Source organism: Haliotis cracherodii, unplaced genomic scaffold, assembly GCF_022045235.1.
Source record: "Haliotis cracherodii isolate W230 unplaced genomic scaffold, xgHalCrac1.p SCAF_22, whole genome shotgun sequence".
NCBI lineage: Eukaryota > Metazoa > Mollusca > Gastropoda > Lepetellida > Haliotidae > Haliotis > Haliotis cracherodii.
The window spans coordinates 13849024-13869256 of NW_027266278.1; the positions used below are offsets into that span (position 1 = coordinate 13849024).

The 20233-nt window shown below is 43.1% G+C and overlaps 1 protein-coding gene across 2 annotated transcripts in view; it reads left to right on the plus strand.

Annotated features, from left to right (window-relative positions):
- Positions 1 to 20233, plus strand: part of LOC139471260 (DNA ligase 3-like) — a 58343-nt gene that overhangs the window by 11442 nt on the left and 26668 nt on the right. Inside the window, exons 7-11 of one of the 2 annotated variants that reach the window (XM_071253558.1) lie at positions 1256 to 1333; positions 5059 to 5179; positions 6737 to 6841; positions 7864 to 7994; positions 9695 to 9764. In XM_071253558.1, coding sequence (XP_071109659.1) covers positions 1256 to 1333; positions 5059 to 5179; positions 6737 to 6841; positions 7864 to 7994; positions 9695 to 9764 — 505 coding nt within the window. The remainder of the gene's footprint in view (positions 1 to 1255; positions 1334 to 5058; positions 5180 to 6736; positions 6842 to 7863; positions 7995 to 9694; positions 9765 to 20233) is intronic. The other variant, XM_071253557.1, reaches the window with a different exon arrangement.

Here is a 20233-nt window from a genome sequence, read left to right on the forward strand (position 1 = left end):
TGATCCAACATTTACTAACAGGCCCTGATCCAACTTTTACTAAACAGACCCTGATCCAACATTTACTAAACAGATCCTGATCCAACATTTACTAAACAGACCCTGATCCAACATTTACTAAACACACCCTGATCCAACATTTACTAAACAGATTCTGATCCAACATTTACTAACAGGCCCTGATCCAACATTTACTAAACAGATTCTGATCCAACATTTACTAAACAGACCCTGATCAAACATTTACTAAACAGACCCTGATCCAACATTTACTAACAGGCCCTGATCCAACTTTTACTAAACAGACCCTGATCCAACATTTACTAAACACACCCTGATCCAACATTTACTAAACACACCCTGATCCAACATTTACTAAACAGACCCTGATCCAACATTTACTAACAGACCCTGATCCAACATTTACTAAACAGACCCTGATCCAACATTTACTAAACAGACCCTGATCCAACATTTACTAAACAGACCCTGATCCAACATTTACTAAACAGACCCTGATCAAACATTTACTAACAGACCCTGATCCAACATTTACTAACAGACCCTGATCCAACATTTACTAACAGGCCCTGATCCAACATTTACTAAACAGGCCCTGATCCAACATTTACTAAACAGACCCTGATCCAACATTTACTAAACAGACCCTGATCCAACATTTACTAAACAGACCCTGATCCAACATTTACTAAACAGACCCTGATCCAACATTTACTAAACAGACCCTGATCCAACATTTACTAAACAGACCCTGATCCAACATTTACTAAACAGACCCTGATCCAACATTTACTAAACAGACCCTGATCCAACATTTACTAAACAGACCCTGATCCAACATTTACTAAACAGACCCTGATCCAACATTTACTGAACAGACCCTGATCCAACATTTACTAAACAGACCCTGATCCAACATTTACTAAACACACCCTGATCCAACATTTACTAAACACACCCTGATCCAACATTTACTAAACAGATCCTGATCCAACATTTACTAAACACACCCTGATCCAACATTTACTAAACAGATCCTGATCCAACATTTACTAAACACACCCTGATCCAACATTTACTAAACAGATCCTGATCCAACATTTACTAAACAGGCCCTGATCCAACATTTACATCTGACAATGCCATGAAACAATTTTCATCTTTGAGGTTGAAGTTTGTCATGTGATGGGCTTGTTTGTTTCAGATGTACCAGTGATGGGCTTGTTTGTTTCAGATGTACCAGCAATGATCTGATGATGGTGGTTCGCATAATCAAACACGACCTTGGCATCAACGCAACGGCAAAACATCTGTAGGTAAATCATCCTTGAATGGGCAGTGTCTCATAGCTCCAGTCTATCATGGTATTCACCCATCTTTCTCCATCTCCATCGCCAGCTTCGGACAGAATATCTCTCACTGAATTCCACAGCTGATCAAAGACCCTGTTCTGAGTAAGGGCAGTTGTGGTGCCATCATTTGTCACGCGGAGGCCCGGGATTGATTCCCCATATTTGTAAAGCCAATTTCGGGTGTCTTCCATTGAGATATTGCTAAAAGTTACGTAAAACCATACACACTCTTCTGAATGAGAAGTCCGGGTTAGAAAAGGTCTTCAGCAAGCCATGCTTGCCGTAAAAGTCGACTATGCTTGTCGTAAAAGGCAACTGGCGGGATCGGGTGGTCAGGCTCGCTGACTTGGTTGAGGCATGTAATCGATCCCAATTGCATGGATCGATGCTCATGATATTGATCACTGGATTGTCTGGTCCAGCCTTGATTATTTACAGACCGTCATCATATACCTGGAATATTGCCGAGTGTGGCGTAAAACAACAAACCAACCAACCAATCTGAATGAGAATTTGGCATAGATCTACAACTATTATCATGGCCTCCGATGTGCAAATGCCAATATGATGTAAAAACTGAACCTTCAAGACTTTGGAGGGAGGTCCTAATACATCCCCAATAATGACAGAACTGTGTAATTTCATTGGATGGCTATTTATGGCATTGTCGTTCCAACTGGTCTTGAAACAGAAATGTAATGGAAGATGGTTCCAAGTGTTAATCATAATTGAGTGGTGATATGTGATGGTCGATTCAAACTTGTATATATGCTATGCTACAAAATGAGGGGGTATTTTGTTTGAGGCGACACTACAGGAACATACTCCAACGTCTGGCAATGAAAGTACCGTATTCGACGTAATAAGCGCCCCGCTCTAATAAGCGCCCACGGTGACATTTGCTGATACATTGGCTGGTGAACAATCCCAATTAGCACCCCTTCCGATTGATCAATGAACACAAGACTAATTTATTCGCGTATAATACGCATTCGTGTGCTATATGCACCCTAAATTATGGGCAATTAAATTCTGGAAAAATATATCTGTCGTACATAAACATTTCAGGCTGTCAGCATAACCATGAAGTTTATCTTTCAACTCTGTTTTTTCACCAAAATAATATTCTAATAAGAGCCCCCTCTTTCTAATTTTGAGAGCGCCCTCGGCGCTTATTACGTCGAATACTGTAAGTGATTTATGTGGCAAGAACATTTCTGAAGACCTCGAGGTCCCAAACACAACATTGTTACAGTCATGAAGCATGTGACATCGGACAGCACGTGCAAGGAATGGTATGCCAGATTTACCCTTGTCACTCTGGCATGGCTGTGAGGAGACGCATCTTGTTTTCTTGGAACCAAATATTCAGACACTATGTTAAACACATTAAATCATTAGGGAAGCAACAGCATTGATCATGCACTGTCTATGATGTGCTGAACGTTTTACGTGCCATAGGCATGTTGCAGACGGGCACACGTAAGAACATTGTTGACCAAAAGCTGCATGTTTGTCAATCTGTCTTTAGCAGATTGTGGGCCCCATACCAACAAACACATACTGTCAATGAACGCCGCAGTGCTAGACGCCCAAGGACAATAAATCTACCCAGGATAGATTAGTCAGCACGATGACATAAAGAAATCAGTTGCAAACAGCCACTCAGATAAGGAACCGGTTGCAACAATACACTGGATTGTCTGGTCCAGACTTGATTATTTACAGACCGCTGTCTTATAGCTGGAATATTGCTGAGTGCAGCGTTAAACAACAAACAACGTAAAAACAGGCCCATGTAAGAGTACATGCCCAGACAGTGCTAAATCCTTTGCACAGATGGTATTAACATGCACAAGGTCCATGTGTAATCCCACATCTTACTACACGTCATTTGAAGTACTGGAGGGGTCAGTGGGGCGGTGGGGTAGCCTAGTGGTTAAAGTGTTCGCTTGTCACGCCGAAAAATCGGGTACAATGTGTGAAGCCCATTTCTGGTGTCCCCTGCCGCGATATTGCTGGAATAGTGCTAAAAGCGGCATAAAACCGTACTCACTCACTCAAGGTGGCTTAGTTTGTCCAATACAAAGTGGGAGCTTGAAGTGTTTGGGTCAGATTTGTCTGAAAGGCAAGTTGTATTATAACTAGTCCAGTGGCTTAGTGTGTGATTTCGGGGCACAAGTGTCCCAGTCTTCTGAGGCGCCGCAATTCGCTGTGCAGAGTTGCGTCCCTTGGACACACCAGAAACCTGTGATCGTGGGTTCGAGTCTCGGTTCGCCCCGATTATGTTTCTAGGTTTGTCAGCACCATACCCGTGATCGTTAAACGTTTGAGACCTGCATCGCATCGGGCTTTCCTCCCACATCAAGATATTGGTCAAGCTCACTTACTTGGTTGATACATGTCATCGATCCCAATTGCGTGGATCTATGTTCATGATGTAAATCACTCAGTCAGTCAGTGGAGGCGTCAGTGGTGTAGGGAACAGGGATAATTGAGGTCGACTTTCATGACTGAAGGAATTGAGTTTGAACAGCATGATCATTTTGTGAGTGAGTGAGTGGGTATTGTGGGTGGGTGTATATTGGTATATAGGATGGTATCACAATGACTGGCGGAACAGCAATCCTTATTTCAAGATGATAATGCAAGTGCTTATCGTGCAACGATTGTGACCCAAATCCTCTAATATCAAAACATCCATGTTGTGCCACGGTCAGCACCTTTCACCCATGGAACTAGGGCTGGGACGGGTAACTCGGGTACGTGAGTCGGGTGGGTACTGAGAAGAACCTGGGTACCCAGAGAACTACCCGGACCCGTGGTTGGTCATGTGATATATTGTTTAATGACAAAAATGATCTTGAACTATATTGTTACACCACGAGTCACTAATGTTGGCATTTCTTTCTGACTATGCACCCAGGCGTAGTAAATTTGGACTCGTCCCAGCCCTACATGGAACACAACTGGGACTTCAGAGACAGACATGTTCATCAACGGCAAAATCCACCCACCACTCAATGAACTCGGTGTTGCTCTCACTGATGACTGGAACATTAGAAGTCACGCTGACATTGGTGGACTCAACAGAAGCATGCCTCCAAGAACTCTTGCATGTCTTCCCAACAGATGGTTGTACCCAATGTTAATGAGTGAGTGAGGGAGTGCGGTTTTACACAGCTTTTAGCAATATTCCAGCAATATCACGGCAGGGGACACCAGAAATGGACTTCACACATTGTACCCATGTCGGGAAGCGAACCCAGGTCTTCGGCGTGGCGAGCGAACGCTTTAACAACTAGGCTACCCGACCGCACCTCCGATGTTAGTGATGTTGGCTGCAAAATGCAGATTTCGAATTTGACCCCTGGCCTCTTTAATGACATAGTGTACCACCATCTCATCACACCAACCATAAGAACCTATTAGATCCAATTGCCTACCCCTAAACAGATATGATCATATCATTTCCATTGTTATTGCCATATAAATCAGAAGATATGTCTTGATGATTCCCCCTATCCCCTTCTTTTTTTGCACAGTATATTTACCACATTGGAACCCGATTAGGATGAGGATTAAGATTAGGATATCCCTTTCATTGACATAATTGTAAGTGGGTTGTATCGTGCTTTGATATGCTTCATAAGCAGAAGAAGGTCATCTTCATCTTTTATCCCAGATTAGGCGGCCTTCACCCTCATGCTTATGAAGCATTCAAGGTCTCTCGGAACCTGAAGGATGTCGTGGAGAGGGTTCAAGCCAATACACTGGAGAGCATGCCAGGCTTGAAGGAGAAGGAGGTGAGAATCTGGGCCTCACTCTTGACTCCTATATTCCCATGTTGTCAGTCTCCTGTACTTCCCATGTTGTCAGTCTCCCGTACTTCCCATGTTGTCAGTCTCCCGTACTTCCCATGTTGTCAGTCTCCCGTACTTCCCATGTTGTCAGTCTCCTGTACTTCCCATGTTGTCAGTCTCCAGCACTTCCCATGTTGTCAGTCTCCTGTACTTCCCATGTTGTCAGTCTCCTGTACTTCCCATGTTGTCAGTCTCCTGACTTCCCATGTTGTCAGTCTTCAGTACTTCCCATGTTGTCAGTCTCCTGACTTCCCATGTTGTCAGTCTCCCGTACTTCCCATGTTGTCAGTCTCCTGTACTTCCCATGTTGTCAGTCTCCTGTACTTCCAATGTTGTCAGTCTCCAATACTTCCCATGTTGTCAGTCTCCCATACTTCCCATGTTGTCAGTCTCCCGTACTTCCCATGTTGTCAGTCTCCTGTACTTCCCATGTTGTCAGTCTCCTGTACTTCCCATGTTGTCAGTCTCCCATACTTCTCATGTTGTCAGTCTCCCATACTTCCCATGTTGTCAGTCTCCCATACTTCCCATGTTGTCAGTCTCCAGTACTTCCCATGTTGTCAGTCTCCCGTACTTCCCATGTTGTCAGTCTCCAGTACTTCCCATGTTGTCAGTCTCCCATGCTTCCCATGTTGTCAGTCTCCCGTACTTCCCATGTTGTCAGTCTCCTGTACTTCCCATGTTGTCAGTCTCCCGTACTTCCCATGTTGTTAGTCTCCCGTACTTCCCATGTTGTCAGTCTCCCATACTAACCATGTTGTCAGTCTCCCATACTTCCCATGTTGTCAGTCTCCCATACTTCCCATGTTGTCAGTCTCCCATACTTCCCATGTTGTCAGTCTCCAGTACTTCCCATGTTGTCAGTCTCCAATACACCCATGTTGTCAGTCTCCCATACTTCCCATGTTGTCAGTCTCCCGTACTTCCCATGTTGTCAGTCTCCCGTACTTCCCATGTTGTCAGTCTCCAGTACTTCCCATGTTGTCAGTCTCCCATGCTTCCCATGTTGTCAGTCTCCCGTACTTCCCATGTTGTCAGTCTCCTGTACTTCCCATGTTGTCAGTCTCCCGTACTTCCCATGTTGTTAGTCTCCCGTACTTCCCATGTTGTCAGTCTCCCATACTAACCATGTTGTCAGTCTCCCATACTTCCCATGTTGTCAGTCTCCCATACTTCCCATGTTGTCAGTCTCCCATACTTCCCATGTTGTCAGTCTCCTATACGTCCCATGTTGTCAGTCTCCTGTACTTCCCATGTTGTCAGTCTCCCGTACTTCCCATGTTGTCAGTCTCCCGTACTTCCCATGTTGTCAGTCTCCCGTACTTCCCATGTTGTCAGTCTCCTGTACTTCCCATGTTGTCAGTCTCCAGCACTTCCCATGTTGTCAGTCTCCTGTACTTCCCATGTTGTCAGTCTCCCGTACTTCCCATGTTGTCGGTTTCTCATTTCATGTGTCTGATGACTTTTGGTCACTCACTCACTCACTCATGACTCACTCAGACAGGAAACGGCAACAGGGATGACAGAGACAACAGAGATGACCTGAAGAAAACACCGGTCAAGAGGCCAACAGGGGATGAGGGACTGACCACACCCGCCAAGAAGGTGACTTGACCAATTAATTTAGTCACAATTTCGACCCGGGATATTAGACCCATGTCAGGGAAGGCTGGATCATCTCTTGGCAACTGTACGCGTAGCTGTGGTTGTTTAATCATGTCCAGTCAAACACTGTTGTGTCTGACTTTCATTTCTCCATGTAAAGTTGTCCCTTCTTTTTCCTTTTTTATAGAGATCAGCCAGTCTGCTGGACCGTCCGTCTGTCCGTCCGTCTGTCCGTCCGTAATCATTTCCTTTTCCAGGGGGCAGAATTCCAAAACCATTTAGTGTATTTGATCGAAACTTGGTAAAGCTGTCAGGCACATACTGAAGTGGTGCCTTTTGATATTTATTTTTTTTGACGAATTTTTATTTTTTACGGAAAGAAGTTGGACCTAGACTCCATTGGGGAACGGGTTCGTTTCCGGGCCAGAATTCGAAAACCATTCAGTGGGTAAACAATGTATGCTTCTTAAAGAACATTCAACTGTTGACTCATTACATACAGAATTGCACATTTACTAGTGGTTACTTTACAGACAGCTGCCAGGGGGATATGTCATCTTTCTGATGACTCTTGTTATCGATCATTATTTAACCTCTGGTTTGTCGAAGTTCAGGTTCTCTCAGAGTAATTTTCCAGTCCAAAACGTGAACATTCAGCCTACATTTACTTGATTTCAAAAAGTCAATCTCTCCTCAACTGGTCACAGTTCAATTATCAAGGCATAACAAGCCGGAAGTCAGCACAGCGTTGAGTTCAGCTGTTCACACTCCATGGGCCTATTGTTTTGTTTTCGTACTGTGTTTATTTATTGCTTTTAATACCACATACTAAATGTAGACATATTTTGATTTAATAACTTCTATGCCATTATAATGGTCAATAATGTTGGACATATATTTCATTTTCTCGTTTGTCGCATCAAAAGTATTCATTTTCCTCCGTGGATTACTGTAGCATTGATATTTGGGACCCCTCCCTATTAAAAATGCTCGATCAACCCTTGATGTCCGATGTTTTTCAGCAAAAACCAGAATGCAAGACGGCCCCGGCAGCAAGCCCCTCCAACGTAGCGGCCAACATCTTCACAGGCTGCAAAATATTCCTGCCAGAAACCACTGACAGCTTCAAGGAGCTCAAGCAGTATATTATAGAGTATCCTTCACTTCAGTGTCAATACTTCATGGATTTGTAAAGACTGTGGCTCCATATCTTGACATTGTGGCTCCATACCTTCTGAGGCTACATACCCTAGGAGTGTGGCACCATACGCTGACACTGTGGTTCTATACCCTGACACTGCGGCTCCATACCCTGACACTGCGGCTCCATACCCTGACACTGTGGCTCCATACCCTGACACTGTGGTTCAATACCCTGACACTGTGGCTCCACACCCTGACACTGTGGCTCCATACCCTGACACTGTGGCTCCACGCCCTGACAATGTGGCTCCACACCCCAACACTGTGGCTCCATACCCTGACACTGTGGTTCCACACCCTGACACTGTGGCTCCATGCCCTGACACTGTGGCTCCACATCCTAACACTGTGGCTCCAGGCCCTGACACTGTGGCTCCATACCTTGACACTGTGGCTCCATACTCTGACACTGTGGCTCCACGCCCTGACAATGTGGCTCCACACCCTGACACTGTGGCTCCATACCCTGACACTGTGGTTCCATACCTTGACACTGTGGCTCCACACCCTGACACTCAGACTCCACACCCTGACACTGTGGCCCCAAGCCCTGACACTGTGGCTCCACACCCTGACACTGTGGCTCCATACCCTGACACTGTGGCCCCAAGCCCTGACACTGTGGGTCCACACCCTGACACTGTGGCTCCATACCCTGACACTGTGACCCCAAGCCCTGACACTGTGGCTCCACACCCTGACACTGTGGCTCCACACCCTGACACTGTGACCCCAAGCCCTGACACTGTGGCTCCACACCCTGACACTGTGGCTCCATACCCTGACACTGTGGTTCCACACCCTGACATTCTGGCTCCATACCCTGACACTGTGGCTCCATGCCCTGAAACTGTGGCTCCATACCCTGACACTGTGGCTCCATACCCTGACACTGTGGCTCCACATCCTGACACTGTGACTCCATACCCTGACACTCTGGCTCCATACCCTGACACTCTGGCTCCACATCCTGACACTCTGGCTCCATACCCTGACACTGTGGCTCCATGCCCTGACACTGTGGCTCCATACCTTGACACTGTGGCTCCATACCTTGACACTGTGGCTCCATACCTTGACACTGTGGCTCCGTGCCCTGACACTGTGGTTCCACACTCTGACACTGTGGCTCCATACCCTGACACTGTGGCTCCATGCCCTGACAATATGTTTCAATGCCCTGACACAGTGGCTCCATATTGACACTGTGGCTCCACATCCTGACACATTTTGGCTCCATACCCTGACACTGTGGCTCCATACCCTGACACTGTGGCTCCGTGCCCTGACAATGTGGTTCCATACCCTGACACTGTGGCTCCATACCCTGACACTGTGACTCCACACCCCAACACTGTGGCTCCATGCCCAGACACTGTGGTTCCACACCCTGACACTTTGGCTCCTAACCCCAACACTGTGGCTCCATACCCAGACACTGTGGCTCCATACCCTGACACTGTGGCTCCATACCCTGACACTCTGGCTCCATACCCTGACACTCTGGCTCCATACCCTGACACTGTGGCTCCACATCCTGACACTGTGGCTCCATACCCTGACACTGTGGCTCCATATTGACACTCCCAGACTTCTATTCCATGAATATTGCCTAAAAGCTGCTATGTTCTTGTCCTTAACTGTTGTCAGTTTTGACGGTGAAGTGTTGTCCGAGGGCAGCAAGAGATCAGCTACACACATCGTGTCTTCTAAAGGAAAGGTGAGTAGTGTCATGGAGAAAGATGTAGCTCACCTGAAGAAATCATACGACCATCTAAACACCATAGCTGGGCACACAGAGTGTCAGCTCAGTAGACTTTGTAAGCATGAAATATTAAAGTGATTATATGTTTTTATACGCTCGTTTACGAAGTAAATTGGGGGTACCTCGTATATAACGTTTTAATTTTTGCCGTTTCCATGGAAACATTAAGAAACTTAAACTTAGGGTGGGTGTTTTGTACGGCCTATATCTTTTTCACCATGCACCCTAACTTCACCAAACTTGCTACACATATTAACCACAATAAGTACTTGTGTCTATTGCTAGTTTGAAGATTCTGAATTTTTTATTTTTGCTGTTTCCATGGAATCATGGTGAAACATAAATTTTGGGTAGAGTTTTTGTACGATCAATGTTTACAATATTATGTTTCCTAGCTTCAGCAAACTTGCTACATTAACCACTATGATTGTTTTTTTATCTTTTATAAGATTCTGAAAGTTTTCTCTTTTGCTGTTTTCATGGAAACATGATGGAATTTAGAAATTTTGATGACTGGTTTTGTATAGCTAATATATTTTCCAAAATTGTTTCCACACATGTAGATCTTCATAGGTATCTTTGCTTTGTGTTAGTTTGAATTTATGAATTCTTTACCATATCTGTTAAGCCTAGATGGAAATTATTAATTTATTGATTTTCTTATATGATATTGTTCCATTTGTTATGTGTTTTTATATCAACAATTTTTGGTCCTTTTGATAATTCTTCTTATGTAAGTCCTCAATTTTTATTCAAAGGTGTTCATGGTGATCTACTTCCTCGTAGTGAACACTGGTTACATTGGAGATTGGGGGGTGGGTGAGGGTCAGTTGTTGCTGGAACTGGAAATCAGTCATGAACATTAATGAACAAACTATTTACTATTTGTTCTTGACCAGCGGGGATAACGGGGGTATGTGAGCTTTGCTCACTTCTTTCTTGTTGTTCTTGCTATTGATCATTGTTTTTCCATTCCAGATGAGCACAGTGGGTGGCAAGGTCAAGGTCGTAACCCCTGATTGGCTGTGGCTCTCGATCAAGAAGAAACAGCTTGCATCTACTGAAGAGTACAAGCCCTGACCATGCTCATTCAGATTTTTATCATGTTTTACATATAACAAATATTAATAATACATATGTTAGCCCTGACCATGCACATTCATTCATTTTATCATGTTTTACGTATAAAAAACTTACCAAAGTACTGTCGGAAATGTTAAAAAACTGTTTTTCTGGCTTCATTTCATAAATATGAGTCATAGGACTATAAAAAGAGCAAATAGCAAAATAACGCGAATTGCCCTAATCTAGCCTGTCCTAACTGACATTGTGATTACCCTTAAAATGTACTTTTACAGGTAAAATGATGATAAACTTAGAAAATATTGGTGTGTTGTCATACATGTATGAAATGGCCTTTAACCTGAGGTAATTACCTAACACCTGTCCCGAGGTGATGACCTCACACCGTCCCGTGCATTCTCCCAGGTGCAAATGTCATCGAGTTGGGGGTGGTCTCAAAATATTGCTGTTATTTTATTTAATTGACATGCGTTGATGAGGTAGCAATTTAGGATATGTACTGCATTATATTTGCTTGGAAACATGATGGACTAGTTAAGAACTATGAAACGGGATGTGTATTGGAAGGTTGTGGTTTTGGAATCCAGAAGTATTTGTTATTCTACAGATGGTTTCTTGAGGTAGCATTTATCTCAGCTGATGACGTGTATGAATCTGTATTTTTGAATGTTGTGTTGTGTCATGCTATGAATCCTTTACACTTAGCCAAGATGGGCACAACAGGGTTGAGCTGGCGTACGTAAGACAACGTGACCGTGTTGTGCCACCAGAACATATGTCTTGTACTTAACTGTTTTTTTATTCAACCAAATTCTCTCAATGAGTTGAACTTTCGTTTCATATGGTCTGAAGTCGACAATGTCATATATTCCTGTATGGTTGCAAACTCATGGTTTGAGAGACAGTATCCGATTCCCGGACGTTATATTAACTGGTGTTATCCATGACAATGACACTGATGTTGTTAAAATGAACACATTGCCTCCTATAATTTGCTTACGAATATCACCAGTTTTCTTTTTCGCCTCGAAAACTAGCACACAATCATCAGCAAGCCCCATTTGATGGGTTGCAGCGTTCAAAACAATGACACAATTACTGTTACCTGATGGTACCATGGGTGTTTTTTGTCCATCTGCCGATAGCCACATGTAGTCAGTGGAATGATTCATCAAGGTAAACTATCTGGACGCCCTGACTGTGATAGTTATGAATGGGTCGGAGATAATGTGACCTCATTGACAGGATGGAATATTTACCCCTGAAACGTGTTCGGTCATCGCCACGCGTAGTGTATCGAAATCCCATCTCTTGGAGAACAATTGTTAGTGCAGTCCGGGAAACATTAATTGTATCTTTAATTCCTCCCAAATTCTACAAGTCAGGGTTACCTTCTGCTCTTATAAACCTGTTCATTGGGATCTCTATTAAGTAAGAGAGTTCTTTCTTTAGGCATTAAAACCTATTGTGAGGTTTTACTTTCAAAGTAAAACCTACTAAGAGGTTTTACTTTCAAAGTAAAACCTATTAAGAGGTTTTACTTTCAAAGTAAAACCTATTAAGAGGTTTTACTTTCAAAGTAAAACCTCAAATCCCAGGTTTAACCAAGTAACTGAAAAAATGACTACAAGTAGCAATTCAAAATTTTAATTCAATTAAAATTGAATGTCATTTGTACAGTGAATGAAGACTGGGTAACAAAATGAAAGTCGTCGTTGCTCATCCTTCCACTTCAGAGTCTCTGGTGAAAGGACAGCGAGGTTTCAAAACACGTGCTTTTAAACAAGTGCTTATCAATGCTGCACAATTTGCACGTGAAGTAACTGCTAGCCGTTACGTCACAACTACCTCTGTGTAACAGTTGGATTGTTTAAAGTCGTAAATTTTGTAAAGCAAAAGACACCTTTTAAATTTGCGAATTTTCGTTTTGAAAAGTTTGAAAGAAGTGGAATATTGCAACACAAACATTTAGAGACCGGAGATTTCACTTTCATTTAAAAGTAAGTATTTTAGTTGTGTTTTGTTGTTTTGTTGTTGACACATCCAAGTGCTCTTGACTGCCTGGCAAGTCAGCGAATTTCACATGCAAGTTATGATATCACGTCTTCAAGGAAGCGCTATAATGAAGGGCCTCATTTATAGATGCTCGTTAAAACATTTAATCAATTTAGACGGTTTATAAGTATGGAAAAACACTTTCCCTCGGTTTTGGTAGACAGAGCATGCCCTGGGGGTCGGGAAAAAACGTGGGGTCTTCGCCCCCTTGGTTTTTCCCTCTCCCCAGGGTATGCTCTGTCTACCAAAACCTTGTGAGCGTGTTTTCTCCAATCCATAAAGCTTGTATACTCTTCGCCTAATCACCCTGTATCAAGGCTGTCTAATGTCCTTCTACTTCCCAGTTTTGTTTTTGAGACCACCCCTATACCTGTTTTGTTTTCTCATCATACCGTAGACTTGATGGTATGAATTGAAATCCCCATAGCTTGGGCAGTTGGGTAATTCACCCTATCTAAATTAATAAATTGTTTCCCTCTATCTCTCTAAAGTGTAAAGAACTTGTATGCATTTCCAAGTACAGATTCCATATCGTGTACCTTGGTTATAGCTATGTGTAATGTAACATGCATCATGGGAGCAATGTTAATAAAAAAACGCAGCGTCATTTTGTCATTTTAGAAGATGCACATCTAGAATTTTCTCAAAATGATTTTCTGTGTGTGCATTTGATCTTTTATGAAGACTACATTATTATCATAATAACGGAGTCACGTGCGCATCTTTCTATTGTCCGTTACGGACTGTCATCATTGGACTTAGTATAAATGTGATTGTCAGTAGGACTCCTTGTGACTGAAATACTTCAAACCACAGGTAGGGCGATCGGCAATTATGTCCTTTTAAACAGGCAAAAAAACCAGTTTTCTAGCAATTCCGACAGTACTTTAATACATGTGTTGGCCAGAACTCACTCAGATGACACATGCAATGGCTTCACTTGAACAATACCTGGACAACTTTCTAGATTATGTTAAACTATTGCACAATATGATGTATAATTTTTTTACACAGTATCATATATATGAGATAGCAATTTTTGGATCACATGACCAAATGTCACATAATCTAATGGAGTGGCCTGACCTGAAAAATTATATTTTTTAGTCATTTTTGTTCCAATTGTTTAGTTTGTTGTGGGAGTCATCACATACAAAGATCTGGGTACCGTTTCACAAAGCAGTCGTAAATTTACACGCTCGTAGATTTTACGCCATATTTGCGCAATGTTTACGCCATAGTCTTCGGTACTCTTCTGAGTGGAAGGCATTGTGGGAAATACAAAATCACCCATGGTAGCACATAATGCGTCTGTTGTTGCGTGGATTGCTCTGCAGACGGAGGATTTACTCACACCGTGGATATTGGCAATCTCACTGTAAAACCCACCCTTGGAGAAGTATCTCAGAGCAATTAAAACATTAAGGTAAGGTGGTATTGCATGGGAACGCTGGGTTGGATGTTCAAGTCTGTCACTCACTTTACCAATGATAGAAAATATCATGTGTCGTGATAGGCGGTACCTCTCGATGATGTCATGATCATCCTAATCGTCAAGGGGGTTCGACCTGTCGCGGAAAACACGTTCTCGCTTACATACTTTTTTGGCAATCTCGACCGTGGTTGGATTGATCGCCATCTTTATCGCTTGCGTAAATATTTACACCACCCCAAGACCACACGTAGAGTTTACGCCAATTTTACACGGACGTAATATTACACTAGCTTTGTGAAACACCCCTAGTTCAGTATTTCCGAGTTACGCCAGTTTTACACGCACGTAAGACTTACGACTGCTTTGTGAAACGGTACCCTGTTTTCACATTAATTACAATGTGTTGTTATTTAGACCATGCTCTTAAATTCTCTAAAAATACATATTTTGTGTTCTGCAATTGCCAGACTAAATCGGCATCAGTTTGGACTTGTACAAGCAGCCACACACTAACACTGACACACACACTAACTCGCATATACAGCGTCCCTCACTACAACGCTACCAATGGGGTCCAAATAATTGGTGGGCGTTATAGGCGATGAGCCGTTTAACCGCACACACACGCACACTAACACTAACACATACTAACACAAATGTCGCTCTATAAGAGCAATGATCTTTGAAGAGACGTTAAACCTCATTTCATCTCACCTCACCTCATACAAAAATATGTTAAAACAGGTACTTTTTTTTACCCTGCCTGGCGCTCGGCATTAAGGGGCTCAAACAAGGCTTGGCGGCTCGGAATCAGTATACTGTGTCTGAGTGGGGTATTCATGTTGAACTGCAACTGATATCTCAGTGAGCTAGCACTATAAATCGGCATTAGTCTGGACAAGGACACCTCAGCTGACCTAAAAGGAACGGTCAGTGAGACTTACTGGGATTTCACTTTTGTATCAGTTTTGTGGGTGGCATTTTCCACAATAAGCTTTTTAACCTGCCTGGCTCGGAGCCAGTATAATGTATCTGTATTATTGTTTTCCCCTTTGATAATATGTAGATGTTCCCAACCTTAACTACTGCCTCCGTGGTGCAGTGGTTCAGTTCTCTGGATCCGTCCTACAAAAAGATGTTAAAAGATGGAACTGCTTGTTTCCCTGCCTGGCATTTTCCAATAAGGGGCTAAAACAAGGACTGGTGGCTTTGAGTCAGTATAATGTATCTGAGTGGGATGTCTATGTTAAACTGTGTCATGGAGTGTAGCACTTTAAAATCAGACCAGAACAAGCAGCCACACACCAACCAAGAGTGAAATAATCTTGAACCATTTCATCTCACCTGACCTCCCAACAATAATTGTCCAAACGGAACGGTCAGTGAGACTTACTGGGATTTCACGACTGTGTCAGTATGTTATGTTGCATTCTCCACAATAAACAAATGAATACTGTGAAACAAAGGAATCTCTTTTAATGCATAATAGCCATTATTTGTGGCAACTACTCAGCCATTTTTATTACAAATGTAAGAAATTTGGTATATGTATAGTTATGATTGGGACTCAGTACATAGGTTCCATTTTGTTGTGTTGTGATGTATGAATGATGGATTTTGAAATGTTGACATTTTTAGGGGAAGTTTAATTTTCTGGATTTTCAAGAGCTTTTCAGTTGGATCCTGCTTTACATCAGGTGGACATGAGTACTTTTAGATGAAATACCTTTTGAACATATTCTCACCATTTTATACTTTTATATTTTTCTGTATTGATTTTGATTATTTTATGAAACAGAGAATTATGATTTTAGTATATTACTCCTAACATTCTTCATCAGTATATATTTAACATTTTACGGTTTTTAATTTATGAATGTCCCATACCATTAAGTATTGTTGAAAGTATAAGGCAACTAACATGATCAGGTGGCAGACTCGCTGACTTAGGTTGATACATATCATCGTATCCCAGTTGCGTAGATAGATGCTCCTGATGTCAATCACTGGTTGTCTGGTGCAGATTTGATTATTTACAGACCACTGTCATATAGATGGAATATTGCTGAGTGCAGCATTAAACAACCTACAAACAAGCATACATCATGTTGACCAGAAATCATAGCTCCTGTGTTAACTGTTTAAGAAACAGGAGTTTCTGTACCTTTGGCACTCTGACTTAAGATGCAAGAACAATCCAGAACAAGCTGTTGTGATCATTTGATTATTTCATGAAAATCCATTAAACCAGTTCATGACATGATCTTCTTAATTGTTTTCTACCACAAGGATGATTGCCTCTGTTTGATGTTATTTTGTTATGTGAAATATGCTTGTATAACCAGCAGATGTCTTACTCCATCTGTAAGAGGAGAAGAACTAGCAGATATCTCATTCCATCTGAGAGAGGAGAAGAACTAGCAGATGTCTAACTCCGTCTGAGAGAGGAGAAGAACTAGCAGATGTCTCACTCTGTCTGAGAGAGGAGAAGAACTAGCAGATGTCCTACTCCAGATAGAGCACAACCAACAGATGTCTTACTCCATCTGTAAGAGGAGAAGAACTAGCAGATATCTCATTCCATCTGAGAGAGGAGAAGAACTAGCAGATATCTAACTCCGTCTGAAAGAGGAGAAGAACTAGCAGATATCTCATTCCATCTGAGAGAGGAGAAGAACTAGCAGATGTCTAACTCCGTCTGAGAGAGGAGAAGAACTAGCAGATGTCTCACTCTGTCTGAGAGAGGAGAAGAACTAGCAGATGTCCTACTCCATCTGAGAGAGGAGAAGAACTAGCAGATGTCTTACTCCATCTGCGAGAGGAGAAGAACTATCAGATATCTTACTCCATCTGAGAGAGGAGAAGAACTATCAGATGTCTTACTCCATCTGAGAGAGAAGAACTAGCAGATGTCCTACTCCATCTGTAAGAGGAGAAGAACTAGCAGATATCTCATTCCATCTGAGAGAGGAGAACCAGCAGATGTCTTACTCCATCTGAGAGAGGAGAAGAACTAGCAGATGTCTTACTCCATCTGAGAGAGGAGAAGAACTAGCAGATGTCTTACTCCATCTGAGAGAGGAGAACCAGCAGATGTCTTACTCCATCTGAGAGAGGAGAACCAGCAGATGTCTTACTCCATCTGTAAGGGGAGAAGAACTAGCAGATATCTCATTCCATCTGAGAGAGGAGAAGAACTAGCAGATGTCTAACTCCGTCTGAAAGAGGAGAAGAACTAGCAGATATCTCATTCCATCTGAGAGAGGAGAAGAACTAGCAGATGTCTAACTCCGTCTGAGAGAGGAGAAGAACTAGCAGATGTCTCACTCTGTCTGAGAGAGGAGAAGAACTAGCAGATGTCTTACTCCATCTGAGAGAGGAGAAGAACTAGCAGAGGTCTTACTCCATCTGAGAGAGGAGAAGAACTAGCAGATATCTCATTCCGTCTGAGAGAAGAGAAGAACTAGCAGATGTCTCACTCCGTCTGAGAGAGGAGAAGAACTTCCAACATATCTTGAGGGATACGCTACAGCATTGGCATCACATTAAGGTACTCTATAGGTACTCACCCAGTACTTATTCGACTGGGGGCACAGGTGGCCCAGTTTCACCGAAGTGGTAAACGTCTGAGACCTGCATCACTTCGGGCTTTCCTCCCACATTAAGCTGATATGCCGCGATATAACTGGAATACTGTTAAAAGCAGCGTTAAACCCAACTCACTCACTCACTCACTCACTTCCCACTCACTTAATCGACTTATGAATTCATTTTCACTGGAAGATACCAAAATTCATTGCACCATTAGTAATAATGAAAAACAATTTGTTCACAAAGCTGACACAATTTTATTTTACTGCATTAGTGATCCAGATACAGATCCTTATACTGTTGTCAAGCAAAGCTGAATAATGAGTGAGTGAGTGAGTGTGGTTTTACGCCGCTTTTAGCAATATTCCAGCAATATCACGGCGGGGGACACCAGAAATGGGCTTCACACATTGTACCCATGTCGGGAATCGAACCCAGGTCTTCGGCGTGACGAGCGAACCCTTTAGCCACTAGGCTACCCGACCGCCCCGCCGAATAATGTACATGGTACAGAATATATATGGCACTGCATTCGGTAACATTTATTTAGGGTTAAACAAAAGTGTTTTTATGAGAAACTGACATAAAAAATTCATATTGGCTGTTATTAACATTTAAAAAAAAAAAGCGTGCCCGAGTACCATCGTCCCACCAAACACGCAAACATCCAAATTGTACTTCATGAATATGTATCAAAAGATGCATTATTTAATTTCAGAAATTTTTTAATTAAACTTTTTGTATGAAGCACAGTTACTTTTTCCCGTTAGTATACATTGGTATAAAAGTATAAACAAGTTCCTGTGAAGAAGTTCAAGGACTTGGACGCTGTCGTCTTCCCGAAACAAGGGAGTTAACTGACTGTAAAGGTCCAGTTTCCACCCTTGCTGAACTAGGCTGGAATTAGTGGGCTCGATCATAGCGACACCGGTGGATATTGTGAGTCGTGTCCCTTCTACCACACTCCTATAGACTAATCAGATTCCACCTCTCATATCACTTGCATTTGCTCCAAACAAATGGCAGCGCCCAGTTTCACCGAAGTGGTAAACGTCTGAGACCTGCATCACTTCGGGCTTTCCTCCCACATTAAGCTGACACGCCGTGATATGACTGGAATACTGTTAAAAGCGGCATTAAACCCAACTCACTCACTCACTCACTCACTCACTTTTCAAAATAAGAAAGGCATAGGTGTTTTGAGAATTCCAATTAAATTCCCCGACCAAACCATCAGAAATCGTCTGAGGGAAGTGGGAATTCGAGCGAGACGAGCGAGTTGGACCTGTCTTGCGACGTCTACACCGTCAACGACGTGGTGCAACAGAGTACAGGCATGGGCTCTCAGGAACTGGCGACGCGTTTGGTTCAGCGACGAGTCACGTTTTCTTCAACGACGGGATGGAAGACAACGTGTATACCGACGTCGACATGAACGTTTTGCGCCGAACTGCGTTCGACAGGCGGACCGATTTGGTGGAGGGAGTGTCGTGGTGTGGGGAGCCATATCCCCCACGGGTAGATCACAGTTAGTGGTTGTCCAGGGCAATCTTACAGCAAACCGATACATCGACCAAATTCTGCGTCCGCACCTCCTCCCAACGTTGGCGCGCCAGATGGAGCTGTTCCAACATGACAACGCTTGGCCCAACACAGCACGTGCAACAGTTAATTTCCTTGTTAATGAGAACATCAATGTCCTTCCATGGCCGTCCAAATCGCCTGATCTCAACCCGATTGAGCATTTGTGGGACGAACTTGATCGACGCGTCCGTCAACGTCACCAGCGCCCCTTAACAATGGCACAACTCGTCAACGCCTTACAGGAGGAATGGCGTAGAATTCCCCACGAAAATAATTCGACGATTTAAGGAATCTGTGCCAAGGAGGTGTCGAGCAGTGACGGCTGCAAGAGGTGGTGTTACCAGGTACTGACCATGACGCTCCCTTGTGACTACACATGTGCAATGACTGAACTGAATTAATGCTGACTATGGCGACAATGCTTTTGTGGATCACTGTGTCTAATTTCATTTGATTTGCGTTTCTTTTTTGAAGAGTGTATAATAACAGGTGACATCTCTGTTGCTTACAATAACAACGTTCGTCAGTTGTTCAAACGGATCCCAGGTAGAATAGGTCTTCAGCAGCCCATGCTTGTCGTAAGAGGCGACTAACATGATCGGCTGGTCAGGCTCGCTGACTTGGTAATTGATGCATGTCATCGATCCCAATTACGCGGATCGATGCTCATGATATC